The sequence below is a fragment of the Pholis gunnellus genome (genome assembly GCF_910591455.1).
Source record: "Pholis gunnellus genome assembly, chromosome: 4".
Taxonomy (NCBI): Eukaryota; Metazoa; Chordata; class Actinopteri; order Perciformes; family Pholidae; genus Pholis; species Pholis gunnellus.
Window position 1 is genome coordinate 5,363,948 of NC_136530.1, and position 21,007 is coordinate 5,384,954.

The 21,007-nt window shown below is 44.6% G+C and overlaps 1 protein-coding gene across 1 annotated transcript in view; it reads right to left on the reverse strand.

Moving 5' to 3' along the window:
* celf5a (cugbp, Elav-like family member 5a) overlaps positions 1–21,007 on the reverse strand; it is a gene marked incomplete at both ends in the record, with an annotated part of 179,239 nt that overhangs the window by 24,364 nt on the left and 133,868 nt on the right. Inside the window, 2 exons of the mRNA XM_079157394.1 lie at positions 2,769–2,848; positions 5,419–5,547. Of these exons, the coding sequence (XP_079013520.1) occupies positions 2,769–2,848; positions 5,419–5,547 (209 nt within the window). The remainder of the gene's footprint in view (positions 1–2,768; positions 2,849–5,418; positions 5,548–21,007) is intronic.

Genomic DNA, 21,007 nt, shown 5'->3' on the forward strand with positions numbered 1-21,007 from the left:
AATTTGCTTTACAGCTCTAGCATTTAAATGTTTAATTGAGCCACTCTTATCCAGAAGTGTGTGTCTGTGTGTGTGTGTGTGTGTGTGAAAGCTGAACAAGGCTGAGAAATTGTGGCGGTGTATATGGGAGGCGGATGTATGCGTGCTTGAAATATGACGAGTAAGGGTGTGATGGAGATCCACCCAAGGTCTTACATGTGACCTGCCGATGCTCTCCTATAATTCATACACTTACACCACCTTGCTATCATCCTTCATACAGTGACATTATGTCGTAGTTAGCTATTGGCAGATCATTTTTCATTTAGATACGTTCACGGAAATAAGTATGCTCCCACACATTTATACGTAAAGTATATTTCTGCATGCACGGTGTGTCATTTGATCTACATATATATACTCTGCACATACTTGCACGCACACTCCATGTGGAATTTCTCTTTCCTTCCCTACTCACACATACAATACATACAAAATGCCCACTCCCCCTCTACATGAATAACACAAATGTATTCAACTCAAGTCCTCCGAGCTGGAAAATAAGATCAGTCAGGGAGCCTTTGACCCTAGCCTGTGGCTGTACGAGCCTGTGACAGTGAAACAGAGAGCGGAGCAATATAGAAAAAGTATGTGTGTGTGTGTGTGTGTGCGCGCGCATGAAAATGCCCTAGCCACAAAGTGCTTCTGTTTGTACATGTTTATGTATGCACACACATGCATTTGTGTGTGCGTGTGGGTGCACACCCATAAACTCTAAGAAGCCAGTGCTCATGCTTTGGGGGATTGGCAGTCGATCTATCAAACTGCTGTAGTTAGTCGCAGTGTTAATATTCAGTGCACTCTTAACACCCAGCTAGCGACGCTATTGGCCGGGTTTTATTCACGGTCATCTCTCTGAGGCTCAAAAGCCACGGCCTTGTGTGTGGCAGTGGATATGCACACACATACACACACACACCTATAAATATATATATAACTGTGTTGGGCTAGGGTCGGACAGGACATAAAAAATGTCTGTCGGGTTCGGTTACTACTCTCTCGGACTCAGGTCAGTTTAGGACAGAAATATGCAGCCTGAGCCTCACTCTGATATATATATATAGTTTTGTATAGTTAGCCCCAAAGTAGGAATGAGGCAATTTCTTATAACTGACAACAGATTCCCTTTGTAGGTTCAGCATGTATCCTGTGATGTTGTTTGTGATATTTTTTATTTTCTTCTATTTCTTTATTCATGCATTCATTTTTCAATGCATCCAAAAGTGTGCATGAAAGAATATTTATTCATTCATTCCGTCAATGTGCTTGACTTCTTTTTGCAGCTGCAACTCAACCGCGATCAACATCAACTCAAATGGATACAGGATGTACGGTCCAAGGTGTTCTCCGGGATCTTTGCTACATTGATGGACACTTTGCTCTGAATAGCAGCGCCCTACTGAGGCGTAATGGTCCACCGGTGGTCCGCTAATCTCAGCGAGGCAGGCACACTGTGTCCTCTCCTCCAGCAGCCACAGGATATGAGATGCTGATCAGATTTCTATAATCAATTTACCAGTGCAGGAGGTATAAATCCTGTCCATTCACTCATTCTCCCTCGGCCCCCCTCTCTCTTTCTCTGTCTCTCACTCCCTCTCCAACTCTAACTCCCCTCCCTTCTGCCCCCTGCTTATAGATAGATGAATAATTCAGCAGCCAATGTGGTGAAAGGTGGAGTAAACAAGTCTATTGCCTAATATCCCGAGAGGCTGCCAAAGAGAGACGAGTGAGGGCAGAGAGCTAGCATAGATAGGGGGATGGAGCAACAGAGAGAGGAGGGTATCTATGGAGAGGGGACATCCAGAGTCTTTCCTCATGACCTGCAGTCATTTGCACTTAGATTGACTCGGAGGTTGTGCCAAAAATGGCACAGCTGGCTTCTAGTCCTTCTTTCTGCTCTCCTCTCTTGAGCCACACATTGGCAACCATTAATAATGAAATCACACAGTGAAACACAACATCGGTGAGATAAGGTGGGAGAGAGTTCAGGGTCCCTGCTTCTCCGGGGCGAGAGTTCCCGAAAAAACAAAAAAACGAGTATAAAAGCAGAGAGTCTACTGTATAATGTGGGACGTGTCTCTCTGTCCGCTTCCCGGATGTCACGGAGAATGAATCTATTCAGCTTTGGAGTGCAGAGTAAGTAGCTTTGTATTTTGACACCATCAGGTATACAGCGAGCGTGTCTAAACACGAGACACATACAAATGAGCGGAACAGCTTCTGTGCTCATAGTAAATCCAATACAGAGAGAATTCAGAGGACACGGCGTGCTTACATAACGAGCAAATGTAATCTCACACTGGAGTTATATTCACTGATTATGCAAGCAGAACTACTGATTGATGACTCGCCCAAAATTCAATTATCATTCTAAACAGTTTTATCTGGAAATTAGATTTGGATTTTTTTTTTTTCTTCTTGTAAAAAGTACCGTGTTAATTAAAGAGACAGAAGGCTATTTCTGACTGTCTGTTTTTAAAGCTGGGGTATTTATGAGGATGGTTGCACTTTCTATAAATTGATTAAAACTTTACAGTTGGGGGGGGGGGGGCGAGTTCAAAACTACGAGTTTACAGCTCTTAACCGGGAGAGGTGGACTGCACACAGCTGTTGTGATTGGTGCGCCGGGTGTACATGTTGTGCATGTGATGGATGTTGCTGGTGTATGTGTGTGTGTGTGTGTGTGTGTTTCTCTGTTCATTATATGTGAGGGAGAGAGCTGTACTCACTGGCATGGTCTGGCTGCCGTGGAGGGCGCCGATTGCAGACTGAGCCTCGGTGTGTGTGGAGAACTTGACAAAGGCGCAACCTGGAAGAGAGGAGATGCACATCACACACATGCAGGTACACACACACACACACACACAGTATATATGCAGTAAATGCATTCAATCGAGCGAGTTTAAAAGCCTACGGTATATTAATAAAGGATGTTGAATTGTATTTGACACCACAGAAATCACTGTGCAGCGAGAGGCTCTCATTGCACAGCAGGCTGCCCCACTCCGGGCATTAGGCAGGCAGACAAGCAGGCAGAAGCTGCAGGCTAAAGATTGCACTGATGAAGCAGAAAAGCATTCTATTTAGCACCACATGCCTGTCTGTGCATATTAAATACGAGCTAAACTGGCTAAACTCACAACGTTTTTCAATAGAAAACCGCTCCATTTGAGTAGAGTTTATTGTTCCCACAACAGGAGGTTCTGATCAATATCTGTGAGTACAGCGATGTCTGTCCAAAGGCCAGGAACCACAGAACCAACACTCTTAGCTCTGATGTCCTTGAGGAATATTGTGACGTGTAGACAAAGTGAAAGCGAGTTGAAGAGGGCTTTTGTGGGCTCACAAAGTGAGCGGTTGCACATTAATTATTCAACTATTAAACTGAAGTATGGCCTCCTTTTTAGAACTGGAGAACTTGATATAAAGCCATACGCTTTATTTCCTCTAGAAATGCTTCCTAAACTAAACTCATGAACATATTGGAATCCATTTTCAAGACTAGTATGGTGTCTCTTTGTACCCATGGCCAGAATATTGATGATACGTGTGTGCAGGTTATATTACACGGTGTGTTCAATCCACTACTCTCGCATGTCTCTGGAGGGCAAAGGAAACCCAAACACAGAAACATGTGAGGACTGAACCTGGGTCTGTTGCAGTGAGGCAGCAGTACTAACCACTGGGCTACCATCCCCTCTTATAATTGTACCCTATTTCACCTAATTTCATTTCATTTGAAGTTTCTTTTCTACTCTTATTTAATCTTTCATACTTTACTCTTCTTATCATCTCTACTGCCTGACCTCGCCGCCCTGCCATTCTTCCCCTCTTAATGGGCTTACCCCTGTGGACACCAGCCAATCAAGATGCCCATTCAGCTGTCGAACCACTGCCCTCTGTTGAGATATGGATAGAAAAGAGCCGGAGCTCGGCATGACCTGTACAAGGACTTTGCTACAGTGGTATTAACTATATGCCGGTATAATTATGAATTTAACTCTTTGTATACTTAGCAAGCTGCAGTGTGCATTGCCTCTGCTTTATCTTTGCAGGAGTGTTATTATGTGATCGAGACTGTGGAACCGTGCAATAGCTAGCGAGCATAAAGTATTCTGCTATCAAACTTACAGTAATCATATTGTTGCACATAACTCTACACAAATAGGATTTGGAAAGCAGATTTGTTTTAGCCAGCAGGGGTTGGGGACGTTTTGTTTGTTTGTGTTTTTTATCAGGAAATAATAATAAAAGAAGTAATATCACAAACTAATAAAGACACTCCTGATATCTTATGCTTTGATAATGCGTCATGATTCATTTGTTTATTGTATAAATAAAGTGAGTCTGCAAAGTAACTAGTAACTAAATATTTGCCTTTGATGGAGTGGAGTGAAAATATAAAGTAGCATAAAATGGAAATACTCAAGTAAAGTACATAAAACTTGTTCTTAAGAACAGTACTGGAGTGAATGTACAATAGTTTCCTGAAGCGCTGACTGGGGAATGGGCTTTAGGGAAGAACCACTCGCTTTGCTCTTTGCTGTGTGTCAGAGGGAATCGATGTCTCCAAAAGTTGTTGGCTGCTTTAAAAAAGCCTGAAAGATATCAACACTACAGCGCCTAACGTTACAGTAACAACCTGCAGCACATCCATCGGACAAAATGCTGCAGATTAAGAGGAGGACTGGCAAAGAATAGAAATCGTGACTTTGTAATGTGAAGGTGCTTCTTTCTGAAACAACACATTATGCTGAGGAAGAGTTTGTGATGTCAGCATTTAAATAACACTAGCATTGTTTTCATCATTGCTGCACTGGGTGGGATTACAATTATTTATAACATGGGGCGTCATGTTTTGCTGGTGGCGATCATATAACTATCTATCATATCTATATCTATACTAGCGATCACAGTCTTGGTTTTGTATCTGGCCTTTGGATTTCATCACAGATTATATATATAAAACTTCCCTGTCTGTTTTAAAAGAACATCGCCTACTTTTTCAGTATCATACTTCAATAAATATATTTCTGAGGGTTTGCTGCCTCAAAGAACTGAATACATTCTTTACAAACTGCACAAAAGGAGGAAGACAAACCAACTAATTATCAACCTCACTTCTCTCATAGTTCCTAATGATGATAAATCAAACAGCATGTGACACATCAGGCTTAACTTTTTTGTCATTGCCTGCAGCCGGCTAACACGTCAAACAGTGGCGGCGAAGAAATGTTTGCAATTATGTGTCATTTGACCTAAATCTGGTGCATATGTCACATACACTTTACATACCCGAGCTGACGTAGACGCTCACGCACACTGTCACTTCTCTGTCAGTGACCTAAATAATGCTGACAACTGTATCACGGCTCCTACCTTTGCTGTTTCCGTCAGGACCTCTTAGGACCGTGCACTCCTCAATGACTCCGTAGGGTTCGAAGAGGCGGTAAACATCCTCCTCGGTCTGTTGTTTGTTCAGCATCCCGACAAACAACTTCCTGTCTTCTGGAACAAACAACGAGACAAAAGGTTAAATTATAACTTTGACCTCAATTACTAAACCAGTTTGAGAACATACAGTCGTGAAACCTCATTGTTTGGTGGAACAGGGTTTGATTCTGAAGAAGTCTCTTTTTCCGCGGCAGCAAACACACACACATATACGTCCACAGAGCGCATGTCGGGCTCGAGTCACATTGTATTATCTATTTTCTAAGACTGATCATTTTAATCTCTAGTATAACTGGGTTTAGTCCCATATGTGCACATATACTGTAGCTGCGGGGGGTGAGTGAGTGGTCAGGGGCTGGGGGGAGAGACATGGGAAGACTAATGAAGAGGTTTCTCACTCTCTCACACACACACACACACACACACACACCACACACACACACACACACACACAGAGGGCCCAAGACAATGAGCAAGTCTTTGGTCCTTTAAAAGCACCAGGGGCTCCAGGCAGCTCCAACCTCCTAAACACCACACTGTTACTGGCTGGAAACTCACGCACGCTCGCTCTCTCTCTCTCTCTCTCTCTCTCTCTCTCTCTCCCTCCCTTGGTCTCTCTCTGTCTTTCCTCTCTATTCATCTCTCTCTCCCAACTCTCTCTTTTCTGCTTTTCTTTTTCTCTCTCGCTGATTCCACATTTTTCAACCTCATTCTTTTTCAACTGCCTCCCCCTCTTTCCTCTCTTTATCTCTCTCTTACTCTACTAATTGCTGCTGATCCAGTGTTTTTTGTGTAGCCAGAGAAATATTTCAGTATGCTCTTCAGTGAACAATGGCGTGTCTCTCCTGCGAGCAACGAAGGCCGGGAGACATGCCATGAATAACGCTGACTTTTCAATAGATAGCCTGTATGCTATTGAGTCCTGTTAAATGCTGTGGGATCTGATCTTTACCTTGACCTGACACACTGTGTTTACTGATGCACTCTGGCCGTGTATGATTAATGCTACAGTGCAGCGAGTCTCTGCTGGCAGAAGAAGCACTAAAACGTTCCCTTTATACAGATTGTTTCTCCAACTCTGACCTGTGAAGTCACAGCGGAGAGACTGCGTGAGAGACGGGACTAGTGGCCGCCGCTGTGAAGCGGCTGCGAGGCATGCCGGCAGAGATATCGCACAGTGTCGGGGTGACCTGTGACGACTACCGAGTGCACCGTGTTGTTGTCGTTGCCCTGACCCAGACACGACCCGATACCCACATTCCTGCGCCGGGCACGGCAGCGAGCGTGTGCAGACGGGGCGCCCGGCTAGGGTTTCAGCACCGCCAATGATGCACCTTTAAAATAATCACCCGTGTCAGTGCATTGTCTAGGGAGGGGCGTCCCTGGTGCTGGCTCCTTATTGCAAGTGGCAGGATCAGAGGCTACGTATCAAAACGGAAGTGATGCAATGTGACATCTGTCAGGGAGGATTGGAGAGCATTTATCTGAAAAAAAAAAGAAAAAAGGAAAGCCCTGAACTGGAAAATGAAAGGCCAAGATGGTCCGTCCTTTTGCTGGAGGGAGAATATACATTTTGAGGGGAGATGAGTCAAGGAGAATAGGAGGGGGGGGGGGCTGGACTGCACACATTTCCCTCAATACAGCCAGACCACATCTCATATACACTCCTGTACACAGAAGCACCCATGCGACCGCAGTCACCCTTTGGGTTCCTCCTGCCGCTACTTTAGCTTTAACTCACGCCTTCAAGTAGATGATTGGGGATCTGACAAGTCTTAAATTAATGCACGACCCTATCAATTTCATATGAGCTGCACTCTGACGATCAAACTACGAACAGCTCTTGGCATGTCTTAAAATACGACTCCGCATCCATCCTCCTCTCAAGGATTTCCAACTGGAAACGTCACCTCCAGCTGAATGGAATAATATTTATATGAATCTGAGTACAACGGGATCATGTGGCGCTATATATCACACGCCTGCGTATTGGTTCACAGTGAGCTACACAAAAGCCTTACACACTTGAGTCGTGTTCAGTCTGCTGGCTTTTTGCATCACGTCTGGAAAAAAAAGATGCTAATCTGAACACACAGGCAATGTAAGTTGCAATGTAAGAAAGGTGTGCCTGTAAATTAATCTTATATTTATAACAGCAGCATTTAGCACGGGTTCATCATCTGTGGCTGAGAGAGAGAGAGAGAGAGAGAGAGAGAAAGAGAGAGAGAGAGAGAGATGGAGAGATGGAGTGCATGTTCTGCGAAGTGAGCGTGCTTTGAAAAACCAGCTAACAACGCATGAAAACAGATCATCTAGGAGATCTGTTCCACCGTCTAGGATTCTGCTGTGGCTGCTCTGAACTAAAACGCTACCTTGGGAATTCAGGTGTTGTGTTCATCGCCGATGGAAACATTATCTCATTTATCTACAACAGCGCAGCACAGACAGTGTGCACACAGACACAAAGAGAGTGCAAAACACCCACAGTCATTTACGCATATCTGAAGGGGGAGGAATAAAAAATAAAAAAAGGAGCAAAAGAGGGAGAGAAAAATTACATACTCAAAATAGGATACCCTCTCACACTCTGACACAGAGGATTACAGAAGACAGATCTCCCACCACGACCACACACATAGAAGACACACAGCGAGTCGCACGTCCCACTGTAAACTATCACATACAAGACTAACCGCGTCGCCGCCTCAACCAGTTTGATAACTGCTTTTGTTGCTAACTTCCATCCATCGGCCGATGATACACAAAACTCTCACCACCTCAGCTTTCACCATTTTATCTGATTCATGTTTTCAGTCTGCAGACGTCTGACGGAACAGATACGCTCCGATTTCAATCAATCCAGCTGTCTGCACAGCATTTTACGCTCAGTACTGTGCCTGAACGCACCGGGTGTGTCGACCGCAGCTACTGCCGCCGCTCTGCTTTACATGTGTATTCATGGTGTGATTGCACCGCTGCTGCTAGCTGGCGCTATCGCTGGCCTAGTGGCCACAGCTGCATTACAGGCTGCAACGTGCCACATAATCCTGCCTCATCTGTTTGTCATTCTACTGAAATGCAAAGCTGGGCGTATATGATATATGTCTGAACTGAAGAAAAAAAGAAACATGTGGTGTCTACAGCTCAGCTGTATTTAGTTTAGCTCAAGGGCATTTATCTTCGATCTGCAGTTCAATCTCACATCAGTGTTTCTCTATACGTTCATGCCTCATCGATGCAGTGCAGTACATGCAGGATAATATCCGTCTAACCAGTGACATATTACACATGTATGGGAACTGATCTCCTAACTTGGAGAAGATATCTGCTCACTCAGGGATCTACAATCTGTGTCAGCATTCGTTTTTTTTCGTTTCAAAACCGAATCGGGAAAACAAAAAACGAAGCCATTTTTTTGTTTTTCTGTTTTTAAAGAACGTAAAAACAGGAAAGAAGTGGTTCGAGACATGGCGATATTCTGCTGATTCTGCACGGTGGATGATATTGTGAGTTTTGCATACAGTAAGAAGGATTTTAAAATGCATAAAACGTACAGAAGGAAGAATGGAGGTAGGATCATTTCTCATTGATCAGCTGGAGGGGCACGGATCAAGCTCCAGTGTTTCCCAAAAATCGGGCCCGCTACAGTTTCATAATGATCTGACAATTTGATCTTTCCAAGACGATCGGCACGAGGTGACTCGCACCTCTGGCCGTCTGGACGAAGGGTGCTGTAAAGCTCACCGATCTGAAAGAGGAAATGAGCCCGTAAAGGGAAAGCAGGCGCCAGGAGAGGCCTCACTAAGGGATCCTCCCACACCAAGAGGCCATCCCTGCTCACCCGCCAAGTCGAGGCTGCATGGCGTCAGACTCCACCCGTTGAGAAGTGTAAACAATATTGTCTGTTCATTATGAAACTGTAGTGGCCGTGATTAATGGGAAAAGCTGGATCCTGGTCCGTGCCCCAGCTGATCAACGTGCGGCTGTGGCTCAAAGGTAGAGCGAGTTGTCTATTAATTGAGAGTCGCACGTCTAAGTGTCCTTAGGCAAGATACTTAACCCCGAATTGCTCCCGAAGGCTGTGCCATCGGTGTCAGCACTTTCGCCACTGTTTGCATGGTTAGCGCTGTTGGTGCCGTTAGCAATGAGCCACCGGCTCGCCGTCGACAGGTTGAGAGCAGTTGAGAGGCGATCAGAGTCGCGGATTTCTTGAAGCCAAAGTCAACTGTGTTTCACATAATTAATAGGAAGTCATGAAAAGAATATTTCTGATTGAATCGTGTTTTCACTCGGAAATTTTAGCTGAATTAAACTGTCAGTCACACGCAACCCTGAAGCATTCTGTGAAGCTGGGAGGTTAGAACATGATTAGCAGTAAACGCTGCTTTGGATCTCTCTTTTCTCTTCTGCAGCCTTCAAAAAGCGGCTGAGTCATCTTTCTGTTCCAGCTCCTCACCTGTGGTAAATGGCTTCGACTGTATCGATGAATGCGAAATAAGACAAGAAATTATGAGCCGTTTTTTTCCTTGTTTACAGAGCCTGGTGAGCACGAATAGCGTTCTAAATTAGAGCACTATAGCGTTAGCAGTGAAATGTCATCGCCTAAACAATTCAGAGGTCTAATCACCGGCAACTTAACTGTGAAAACTGTGCATCACGCTGGCATTAAGATGCATTTACAGCTCACTGTGGCAGAGTACTGTATGCAACTTCACTGCGACACACCATTTCTATCCTGAAACTCACCCCCCATCATGTTTAATTTACTCTGAGTTACTAAACAGATGCTTGTTTGGAATAAATGCATTGGAAATTAAACTCCGGAATAATGAAATGGCAGTGTGCTGCCTGGTTACACATACTGAAGATTACTGGGTCCATTTGGACCCTTTCTAATCAATTTAAGCTGTTTGGTACGTGGCCTTGAGAGAAGCCTTTGAGTCACTGCGCAAGAGAAATATATATTGGTAATATTTCATATCATAATTCTGACCATTACAGCATGCGCATGACAAACAACGCCGCTGTAATTCCTTCCCTGTAAATGTGCTCCAAATCTCCGCACAATACCGTCTTCTGTTACGTAATGTTTATTTCCGCTCGGAGTTTTGAAGGATCTCCAGTCCAGACAGCATACACAGTCTACACTTTCTGCTGTCGTCCGCTATGCTGGAGACTTATTACTGTATGCTCCATGATTACACTGCAGACTGCTGAGTATTTTTGACAGTGAAATGAGACTTATTGAATAGCGTTGGGGCCGAGCTGGATTTCTTTTTTGGAGCAACGAGAGAAAGAAAGAAAAGGATTGAGCTAGGGGAGGCAGAGAAGTAGAGAAAGAATGAGAGAGGGAGAGAGAGAGAGAGAGAGGGGAGAAGAGAGAGAGGGAGGGCGAATGTGTAGGAGACTGAGAACTGTAAGTTGATGTGCATACAGTCCTGTAGTCCTTGATAAGCCAGGATGGATGAAAGAGGAGCACCATTGGAGTTGGTAAATCATTGTCAGGGGTGGAGAGGATGAGGCAAGGGAAAGGTGGGAGGAGACTGACAGATGGGGGGAGGGATGGGAGTGGGGGTGATGCGGGGAAGCAAAGAATACCAACTGCCTTGTGGTGCTCTCTGGTTTTTCAAAATCCCCTTCTCTGTCTGTCTCTTTCTCAATCGTTGCGACAGCAAAGGGAGTGCGGATGGAGGGAGGGCGAGAGATGTTGTGACGGAGGGAGAGAGGGTGCGATAGAGGGAAAAAAAAGCACTTGTCAGAAGGATGGGGAGGTTGCTATGACAACTACTCACACAGCGGGCTGTCAGTCATGTTTCATTGGCGCTCGGAGAGGAGGAGAGGAATGAAGGGAGGAGAGGAGTTAAGGAAGGATGGGGTTGGAGAAGGGTCATTTCTCCATCTGTCTGCTGAGCCGCAGTGTAAATTCGACTGTCAGGCTCGGAGATAAGGACAAATTATGAACAATATTAGCTCGCCGATAAAAGGGAACAATAATGAATGGATAAATATATTAAAACCAAATGAGATAGCATCCAGGCAGAAACAGGGGCCCTGAGAAGCCGTCCAGGTTTTCTCATTTGGAGGGGAAGATAAGAGCTGGAGAGAGGCTGTGAGGAGGGGAAGGATCCACCGTATTACAGCTACAGCTACTGTAGCGCACTTCCTTGTCAAAGGAAAGGAAGAGAGAATCGAAATCACTTTGGAGCCGGAATACCAAACATTGTGGCTTCCTCTCCCTCCTTTCACGAGCCTATTATACTTCTCCAATGAGCAGGATGCCACACAATAACAGTGTCAGCATGTGTTCAAGCATAAAAAACACAGACAGAATGGAATTAAATTAATTAACCCTAAGAGATCACAGTGCTTAGCCAGTGGAATTTAATCCAATTTATTACATATCGGGATCTAACTAGGGTTGTGTTTGCATTAATGAGATGGCGAGTATGGATGTGTGTGCACATGTACAGTAGTGTTTGTGTATAGGTGTGCCGAGGGCGTCCTTCCCACCCTGTGTACAGTAAAGGATTAGTGGTAGAAGAGGGAAAGACCATCGAGGGAGGGAGTCTGGTTTGGCACGGCCTTAGGGTGAGAAAACCCCACCAAATTAACTCCTGAATAATGAGCCTTTTATGTGCTGCGTTATCACCGGGGGAGAGAGCGGGCCATGTATTTTGTCATAACGCTGGAGCCACTTCAGACAAGAACCCAGTTATTAGGTTCCACAAGCACACCTTCTGCTGAGAAAGAAATGTGGGTTGATGGACTAGTTTGTTTACCAATTTCTAAAGTAAATTAGCACTCCTGTGTGTATGTGTTGTATCTGCAGCTGTCTTTTGAAGTTCGCATGCTAACCCACAGAGTTGACAGCACAGACTGTAAGGCCTACCATGCACCAGGCCCTAATGAGGTAGCTTATTAGCGCTTGTTTCCCCTCACAACTTCGGAGATGTTGCTTGGAAACAGCAGTGCAAAGAAAAGGAAAAACAATACTGGAGTATCTCACCGAAACGCCATCAGCAATTCTAACACCAAAACAAACGTGATATGGACTTCTAATGAAACATCAAAACGCAGAGAGATTTACAAAGCAACGTTTGAACATATATGCATGTTAAACACACTTTATTTCATTGTGATGCCTGCCAAGGTTGCCTGTAAAGTCAACAGCCATGTTCTGCATACATCCAGCCTATAATTCAATTTAGACATTAGCAGGAGGGACCTGCTTCTTTTACCTCCAGCAGCACCTGTGGTGACACCGGCTTGATTTCATGTCATAGTTTCATCATTTTGGTGTCAAGGCCGCTCATTGGCAGCTTGGCTGCGACCCATAAAAGCCATCAGTAAAAATGCCACTGAGCGCTGCGCGCAGGGGCCTTGATAGCCGTGCTGCAGAAACAGCACATCCTTGACTAAGCACCCCTCTGGGATGCATTAGGCTTCACTGCTTTCACATACATGTAAATAAGTACACATAAACACACTGACGCACGGCTGCTCATATATGCATAATCGCTGTAAACTTAAGGCAATACACAAAGTAACCGTCAAATTATATTCACGCACACACACACACACACACACACACTCACATTCAGGCGGTCAGAGAAATAGAACAGCTTGCAAATACAAGCAGCTATACCAAGAGGCACACCTTCAGAGCCGTATACAGTGCACTGTATGCTGTACATACAAATATACGGTATCAAGAGGAATCTAAAGCAAACGAACATCACTGCGGTGGGAGGTTGCGGTTGGCAACTGTTGCATCACGGGCCCTATAGCGTATTAGTCAGGCCAAAGAGCTGGAGCTCAAACTATAATGTGTTACCGAACAGCAGCTGCATTCCAAGCGTACACATTTCCTCCGCGCACGCCGACCGAGTCGTTTCCATCTCAAGAGGGGATTGGGAGACCAGTGATCATGAATTCTCTCTGTGGCGCTGACAGAAAAGGGATGATGGATATTGTATATGACACCTGAAAGACTCACCCACACATCTGTGCGCGCACACACACAAACACGTTTGTATACGCACATGTGAAAACACGAAATGCGCATACAGCACACACAGGACCTTGTGTTTGTCACTCAATATTCTCCAAAGAGCGCGGCGCATTTTATGCATCAGTGCGATCTAATGGCTGCTCTGTTCTACGCCGCTGGCTGGGGGATTTCAGCTGCATCCTGAGCCCTGCTGGAAGTCTTGAACACACAATTACAGCCTTATGACTTGGTTCCCCTCTTCCCTAAAAGCTCTGAGGTTTTTGGAGGTATAATTGTTGGCGTGCATGCGTGTCTTGTGTTGCCCCTTTCTCTCTCTCTTTCTGTACAGTTTCAGCCCCCCCCCCCCCCCACACACACACACACACCTCAGAACACATCAGCTGCAAGGAGAGAAATAGAAAGAGAAACTGCTTAAAATATTTTATCGCCACCGTATGCGTCTCAGCAAATATACACTCAATATGATAACAAATGTGAAATATTACTCACAGCCTTGTGTCGAATTCAGTGTATTACGGCGGCGGTCATAAATCCTCAAACTGCTGCGCAACGTGTATACGTAGCTATACTGTATATAAACATTTACAATGTGGCAGTGCTATTTATATTGTCTCCCTTCATAACGCCATCTGAAGGGCACTTTGGCATCCGTTATGATATGGATTTTCTCCCCCCCCCCCCCCCTTATCCCATTTATTGCCATTCTTCTTGCCCGTCCAGATTGTGTTCATATACAGTAGAATGGGCCTTTTACCTTTGGCAGTATTTAACACAGCGCTAGCCTGTTTCTTAATTATTTTCTCATCGCTCCACTGACACTGATTCATGAGGGTAATGTTGGACACACCCCCTCGGCCAGCCCCCTCAACCAACCCCCTCCTCCCTTCCCCTACGCGCCCACTTCTTCCTCTCTTCCCTCCCTCTTCCTTACAGTAGAGTTGCTCTTAGCTCTTTCTTGTATCATCTCGCTGACATATTTTTCCTCTCCTTGTCCGATTGTCCATTTTTGTCCCTCTCCTTCTGCCTTACTATCTCCATCTCTCTCTCCCTCTCTATTCTCTCACATTACCTTGTGATTATCTTTGATAGCTAATGAGTTACCTTCATGGTAACTCATTAGCCTTCATGGTTGCTCTCAAGTAATTACCTTTTTTTTTCTCATTTGGAAGGTCAAAATTGACTACAGCAAGAGACAACAAACTTCATTATACACCGAGCTAAACTGAGCCCCCCCACCCCCTGATCTCATCGTGTTAAATAGAGAGTACAATACCCTCTCACCTCCTCACCTCTGACCAACTGCAATATCATAAAATAGAAACCCACGCTGGAACAAAAACCTCTATCTGAGAAAAGACAAAAGGTAACTTTGACAGACCGAAAGCGTTTTTGATATGCAATACTGTAGAGATTACAGTATTAACGCTCAAGAACAGCAAACAAAAGCAATGAAATTAAAGAGACGTGCAGAAGAAAAGACCTGATGAGGAAATGTGGAAAGAGAGGAGAGAGAGAGAGACATAAAAGGGAGGAGGCTTAGGAGATAGAGAGCGCGGGGCCATGCCCAACTCCAGCTCAGGAGAGAGGGAGGATGTACCAGAATATGGGCTATCTCTCTGAAGCTTTGTCTGCAGGAGCAACTGAGCTGGCAGATGACTTTGCTGCACATGGACAAAAGGGGCTTACAGGCCACCCTGCATGTCAGCTTTCCCCGGCCAGAAGTGTGAGAGCTGTAGGGGAATATAGGGTACGCTCCAGCACTCACCTGCCTGGACCTATACAGAGACCTCGGTGGAAGTAAATTCAGTTTTGCTCTACACATGTGACATCAGCCAGCAGCTTCATTTTGCATAATACCCTAGTTCAGTTCAGTGCAGAGCATCTCTTTACTCTGGGAAAAAAAAAGAAAAAAAAACTGCAGTGTTAACAGTTATGAGAAGGGGAAATGCAGCATGAGGTAAAGTTGCAAAATACATAAATAAATAAGCCCTAAAGCATGTCACCGCTGTACTTTTATATTTCACCATTTCCATATTAGTTCGGAGCTCATTTGATAGCAGCCGTGATGCTAAACCTGGAGCCCGTGCGCCCGTCCGCGTCGCATGCTTTTTGTATGCAGGGCCTCTGTAGTTGCTGATGTGACTGCAGGGGGAGAGCCTAACCCTGTCAGTCACACTGACAGCCAGGCTGTCTTATCTGTTCTCTATTGGCGACGGTGCACTTTAATTAGGCTAGAAGGTCAATCAGCACTTTTATAGATGATGTGATTCCACTGAAAGCATTTCATAATCCAGGACAGCCGCAGTGTTACGGGTGCCTGAGGCCAACACGCGTACGTTGCTCCCTCGCCCTGTTTTCGCACCTTTTTTTCTTTTTGCAGCCCTACTTGTCTGAAGGATCAGATCTAGTTATATCACACATTTCCACAGAGCCCTGCACTGCTGAACTAATGAACTGCAGCAAAGGTTTCTGCAACATATCTTCCTTATTACATCTATAAGAAAAGAAATGTGCGTGACATACTGAGGGATATTGCTTTCCTTCAGGTTCCTGACATAAAAACCCTGACTTGTGGAAGTGTTGCCATCATTAACTTTTCTGGATGAAACAACACCACATGTGCTAGCAGCAGGTAGTTCTTTTGTAGCACATTTGCCAGAATTATCCACTGCAGAGAAACATACAGTAATATGCTACCTTTGACAATTTAACAATTCACTTCTCGCTCTCCTCTGCCTGCTGTATTTCCTCTGCCCTGCTTGGATAAATGCATTTCAATTTGGCTGTGGAAGCCGTTATGAAGCTCTAACATCAACAACCAAATTGGCTTCCTTGAATCGTCCCTCGCAGGTGCATAGTAAGCCAGAATTGCACACTGATGTCTGAGCTGAGCGGCTTCATTGGCTAAAATATAAACTCTGATGTTGTGTATTACTTTTTTTTTTGTCATTTTCAATTTATATAACGGGCCCCTAAACTACAGTTTCAACTAAACCAAACGCCTTTGTGTATTCCACATCGCACTTTCTACACTCTAATTAATTAGCGATGTTTCCATTGATGTGCCGCTGATTGTTAGTGGTTGTTATTTCGTAAAGATATGCAATTGGGAAAATGGTATGAATGCTTTCTAGTCTCCGCATCAGCACTATACGCCTTTGGTTATTAAACATGCGGATAAGGAGCAACAACCTGCTGGTGTGTAGTGTAGTCCCGCATCGTTCACTGGCCAGGAGCTGCACATGTGGTCGCTCCATGGATGTATGCAGAGAACGGCTTGCTCAGGCGGCAACACTGTGACCGATAATTGGCAGGAGGAGAGCTAGTTAACGTTAGCTGTTAGCAGCCGGTGGGCAGCGCAGTCCACCTCAGCCCACCTTAAGTTCTGAGCTAACTTTAATCAACGACTGGCTAAGAAGCAAGACACAGGAACTTGAATTAGGTCTTGAGGAGTTGTTCACTGACATATAAACTGTACTCACTGCTACACACACTGCTGTATGGATTTAACCGGTTTGTGCATCAGGTTATCGTTGCAGCTTATTAGGCTTCAACTGGCGGGAGGTTAACGCCTAGCTGCTGTAGTGATATTGGATGTGGTTGTATCGGAGTACTTTTACCAGTAGGAGTATATGAGCACAGTATCGGACCCAATACCTGATACCGGTATCGGTGCGTCCCTAATGAAAATATAATAATTTATTTCCTGTCATTGGAATTGTGTGTATTCATGCAAGTAACCACTATAGATGACAATAACCTAGTAAAAGGAGAACACGTAGAATTGCTGACAGTTTAAAAAAAAGTTAGTCTGGAGCCATGTAAACCAGCTGCTGTAACAAAACAAAAGAACAGAGAGAACCGTAGTCATATTGATGACAAAAAACATGACTGGGGCATCTCTACTGCTGATGTCTCACTTTTAATTTAAAAGAATCTTGCAGAGCTGAGGGGGAAACGTGGCATCAACTCATCAGGCTGTCATTTGTAAACCTGCTCATTTACTATGATTATTGATACAAACATGACAACAAGCGTCTCTTTAAAATTAAGCAAGAACCTGAACCTGAACTAATAGCATCCATCTACAGAGCCTTATAAGAAAAGATAGAAACGTATACCAACAGATACGGACACGTGTGTGTGTGTGTGGTGGCACAAAATGACCCCCACAATGTTTTCTATCACACACACACACACACACACACATACACACACACACACACACACACACACTCGCTGCTCCGTCTCTCTTTGTCTCCCTCCTCCACCCCAATCTTCTTGACAGCCCATTTGTTTTCATTTCCAATATATTTAGCTTGATATCTAATGAAATAAATATCTATATATCGAACAAATCATCAAGAGAGGGGGGGGGGGGGATTCTCCATCGGATGTCAGTTACATTTTCGCATTGCTGTTTTACTTCACGCATCAGATTTATTGGATTTGTTTATTGTCATAGCAAATCATCTGGTGTCCCGGCATGCATAGAAATGCATTGTAAAGCACACACTGTTGATGGAACTCTTGGACCGTGAGGCTCAATTTTGCATGCAGAAATGTACAAATGCAATCTATATCTAGGAATATGATAGATATGAAGGAATGGAGAAATTTGAACCTGTCAAGTTAATGCCTAATAGCATTAGACCACAAAAAGGCTGACTTATTTCTCTCACCAACTTTGACTAAACTATCAGGCAGATGGCCTTTTCCTCTGGCTTTCTATCTCCTCCCAGCTCACTCTCTCTCTCTCTCACTGTCAAACCTTACAGTAAGTATTTTAATTCCCCCTGACCTTTACTGATCTCACCCTGGCAGTTTTGCCCGTTGCTTAGGGCCAAAACAAAATGAAATTTGAATTTCAGCTCAGAATAATTTAAGATGATCCTTTCTATGCAGGGAGTCTCAGCTACGTTGTAGTTTGGGTGCTGCCAGCTTATTAAATGGACTTTACGTCAGGGCCCTCTCGCTATTTCTCTCTTGCCTATGGGACTGTGAGATCACATACAATGTGATGCCAGTGTGTGTGTGTGTGTGTGTGTGGGGGGGGAGGTTGAACGAGGATAAGTCCCGGAATATTCACATGTATACATGCACGCATGGGCAGACACACACACACACACACACACACACTTTGAACGGACATGCTCCAACTCTAAGACACTGAGCACCGGAGGGCTTTGTGTGCAGGGCTGAGAAATGCCATGTCAGCACGCACCACATGGAAGTTTAGAGGGGAGGGAAAAGCTAAACAGTGTAAAAAAAAAAGAAGGGAGCGTGCAATGAAAAATGCATGCGGGGGAGAGGGGGGGGGGGCAGTGGCTCCCTGTACACAGTAGCCTGCGGATCCTCTCCCCTCTTTATCCTGTTGTCTCTACTGACAGTGCTGCTTCCCTGACTGACCACACACACACACACACACACACACACACACACACACACACACACACACACACACACACACACACACACACACACACACACACACACACACACACACACACACACACACACACACACACACACTGTACGTACACACACACACTGCCGCCATCTTAGATATCTTGGTTTGGATTATGTGGATGTTTGTGTGGGATTGTTTTTCCTAACTCACACTTTACTTCGCCCCCAGCATGCGTGGTTACATACAGCTCTCTAGAGATGCATGTTTGTCACATTGTCACAACTCATTGGTGAAACAGAAAACAGCCCCCCCCAACCGCCATGTGAAGTTAGGAAGTACTCGGCACAAGTGGGGAAAAAAATCCAACCACTGCTTGGCTAACGTCTCCTTTCCCATCCAGACAGATTTGATGTCAAGAGGACTTCTTCCGTACCTGTGCTTGAAGATTTTATTTTAGAAAGAAATGACATAGTCAATTAATAAAATCTAAACTAAATATGACGAAAGATGATGATTTTAAATGTGCCGCCACTAGAGATGCACATATCGATCAGCCGGAGGTTTCTGAGTCGGGTTCAGGTAATTGATTATTATTAACACCTGCTGGCGTATCCTATAGTGTGGAGGTTTTGATGTGAATGACATTAGGTGTGTTGTTATGTTGATATGTTGCACCGGTTTTCTCCTGGGAGAGTAAAACACTATTATTTTGAGATTTGTTTGAGTGAGAGAAGGTACCGTTACTTTTTTATTTTTGAACGTACGCAGTTGAGTTTCAATGTTCCACAGAAGAAAAGCAACAAAAATGTGTGTAAGCTGTCAATTATAGTTGTTAGAAAGAAGCAAAATCCGAATCGGCAGGTCAGGCGTTAAAAAAAAAAAAAAAATATCTGCGAAGAAAATTGCAATCGGTGCCTCTCGAGAGGCAACACATACTGTTACAAAGCAACATGTAAGACACGGTCAAAAAGTGCAACATCTTCTCAGAGCGGTTGATGGAGAAACCTGTTGGCTGTCGGTTCCCAGTCCGATGATGGTTATAATCAAAGAACCAGTATTCTGCTCCATTCTCCCCGACAACCTTCACAAGATTCCTTAATCACACGATAGAAGTGATGTAACGGCAGAGAAACGCCGGCAATTAGACACCTGCAGAATGAATCAATTACAAGATCTTCTTGCCCGCTGCAATCCTTCCACACCTTGCACTCGCATGACAGAGTGTGCAGATACACGACAGCACGTCTACTTTCTTTTTTTGTTCTTGTACGTACAGATATTTGGGGCTTGTTTTTTTTTAAGGTGCACACTGATGGCGGATGTCAGGTCGATCTGTCAACAGTTCCTTCTATGGCTGCGAACGCAGCATGTCGTCCTTTTTCACTCTACGACTGTCTCATGGTGTTAATCTGCGTGAGCGGACCGTATTGACAGAACACATTACAGAGCTTTGTGGGGGGGGGGGAGGTTCGGCATCAACACAGAAATAGAATATTAAGTCGGTAAACCTCTTATTAGGCATGGACTTTGATGAGCGAATGTCCACTAGACTTAACCCTGCCCCTTCAAATTAATTCATTACCACTTGTTTACAGAAGCATCATAGTGACTGTGGTCCATGCTTAAGGTAATGTCGCTGTGTGACGGGTTTGTCACATTGAGCTAGGAAATTGTTTTAATCTCCTCAGAGCTCCATCAGCAGTTTATCAACCGCGCCACCTTCACTGGGGGGGATTCGGGGGTGCGTAGCGAAAATGACTGGCAGGAGTCAGAGAGGAAGGGGCGTCTGCATTTCAAATATCAATTGACACTGTCAGCGGAGCCCGGCGTGGTGAAGGATTATCTGAAATTAGTTTAGTTAATTCATCATCTTAAAGGGCAGTTGCTTTGCCGCTGATTAGTTATTGTACACACTTGTCAATTAAAGGGTCCCTGGAGAATCCCTCCCACGAGGACTGAAGCCGACATCAAATGCACACACGGAGGAAAAAAGAAAGGGACAGGAGACGGACGGGGGAATACAGAGAGGCGCGCTTGGCAAAGTAAAAATAAAAGAAGGAAAACACAAGTGAGACCCGGCCACCATCAAACGC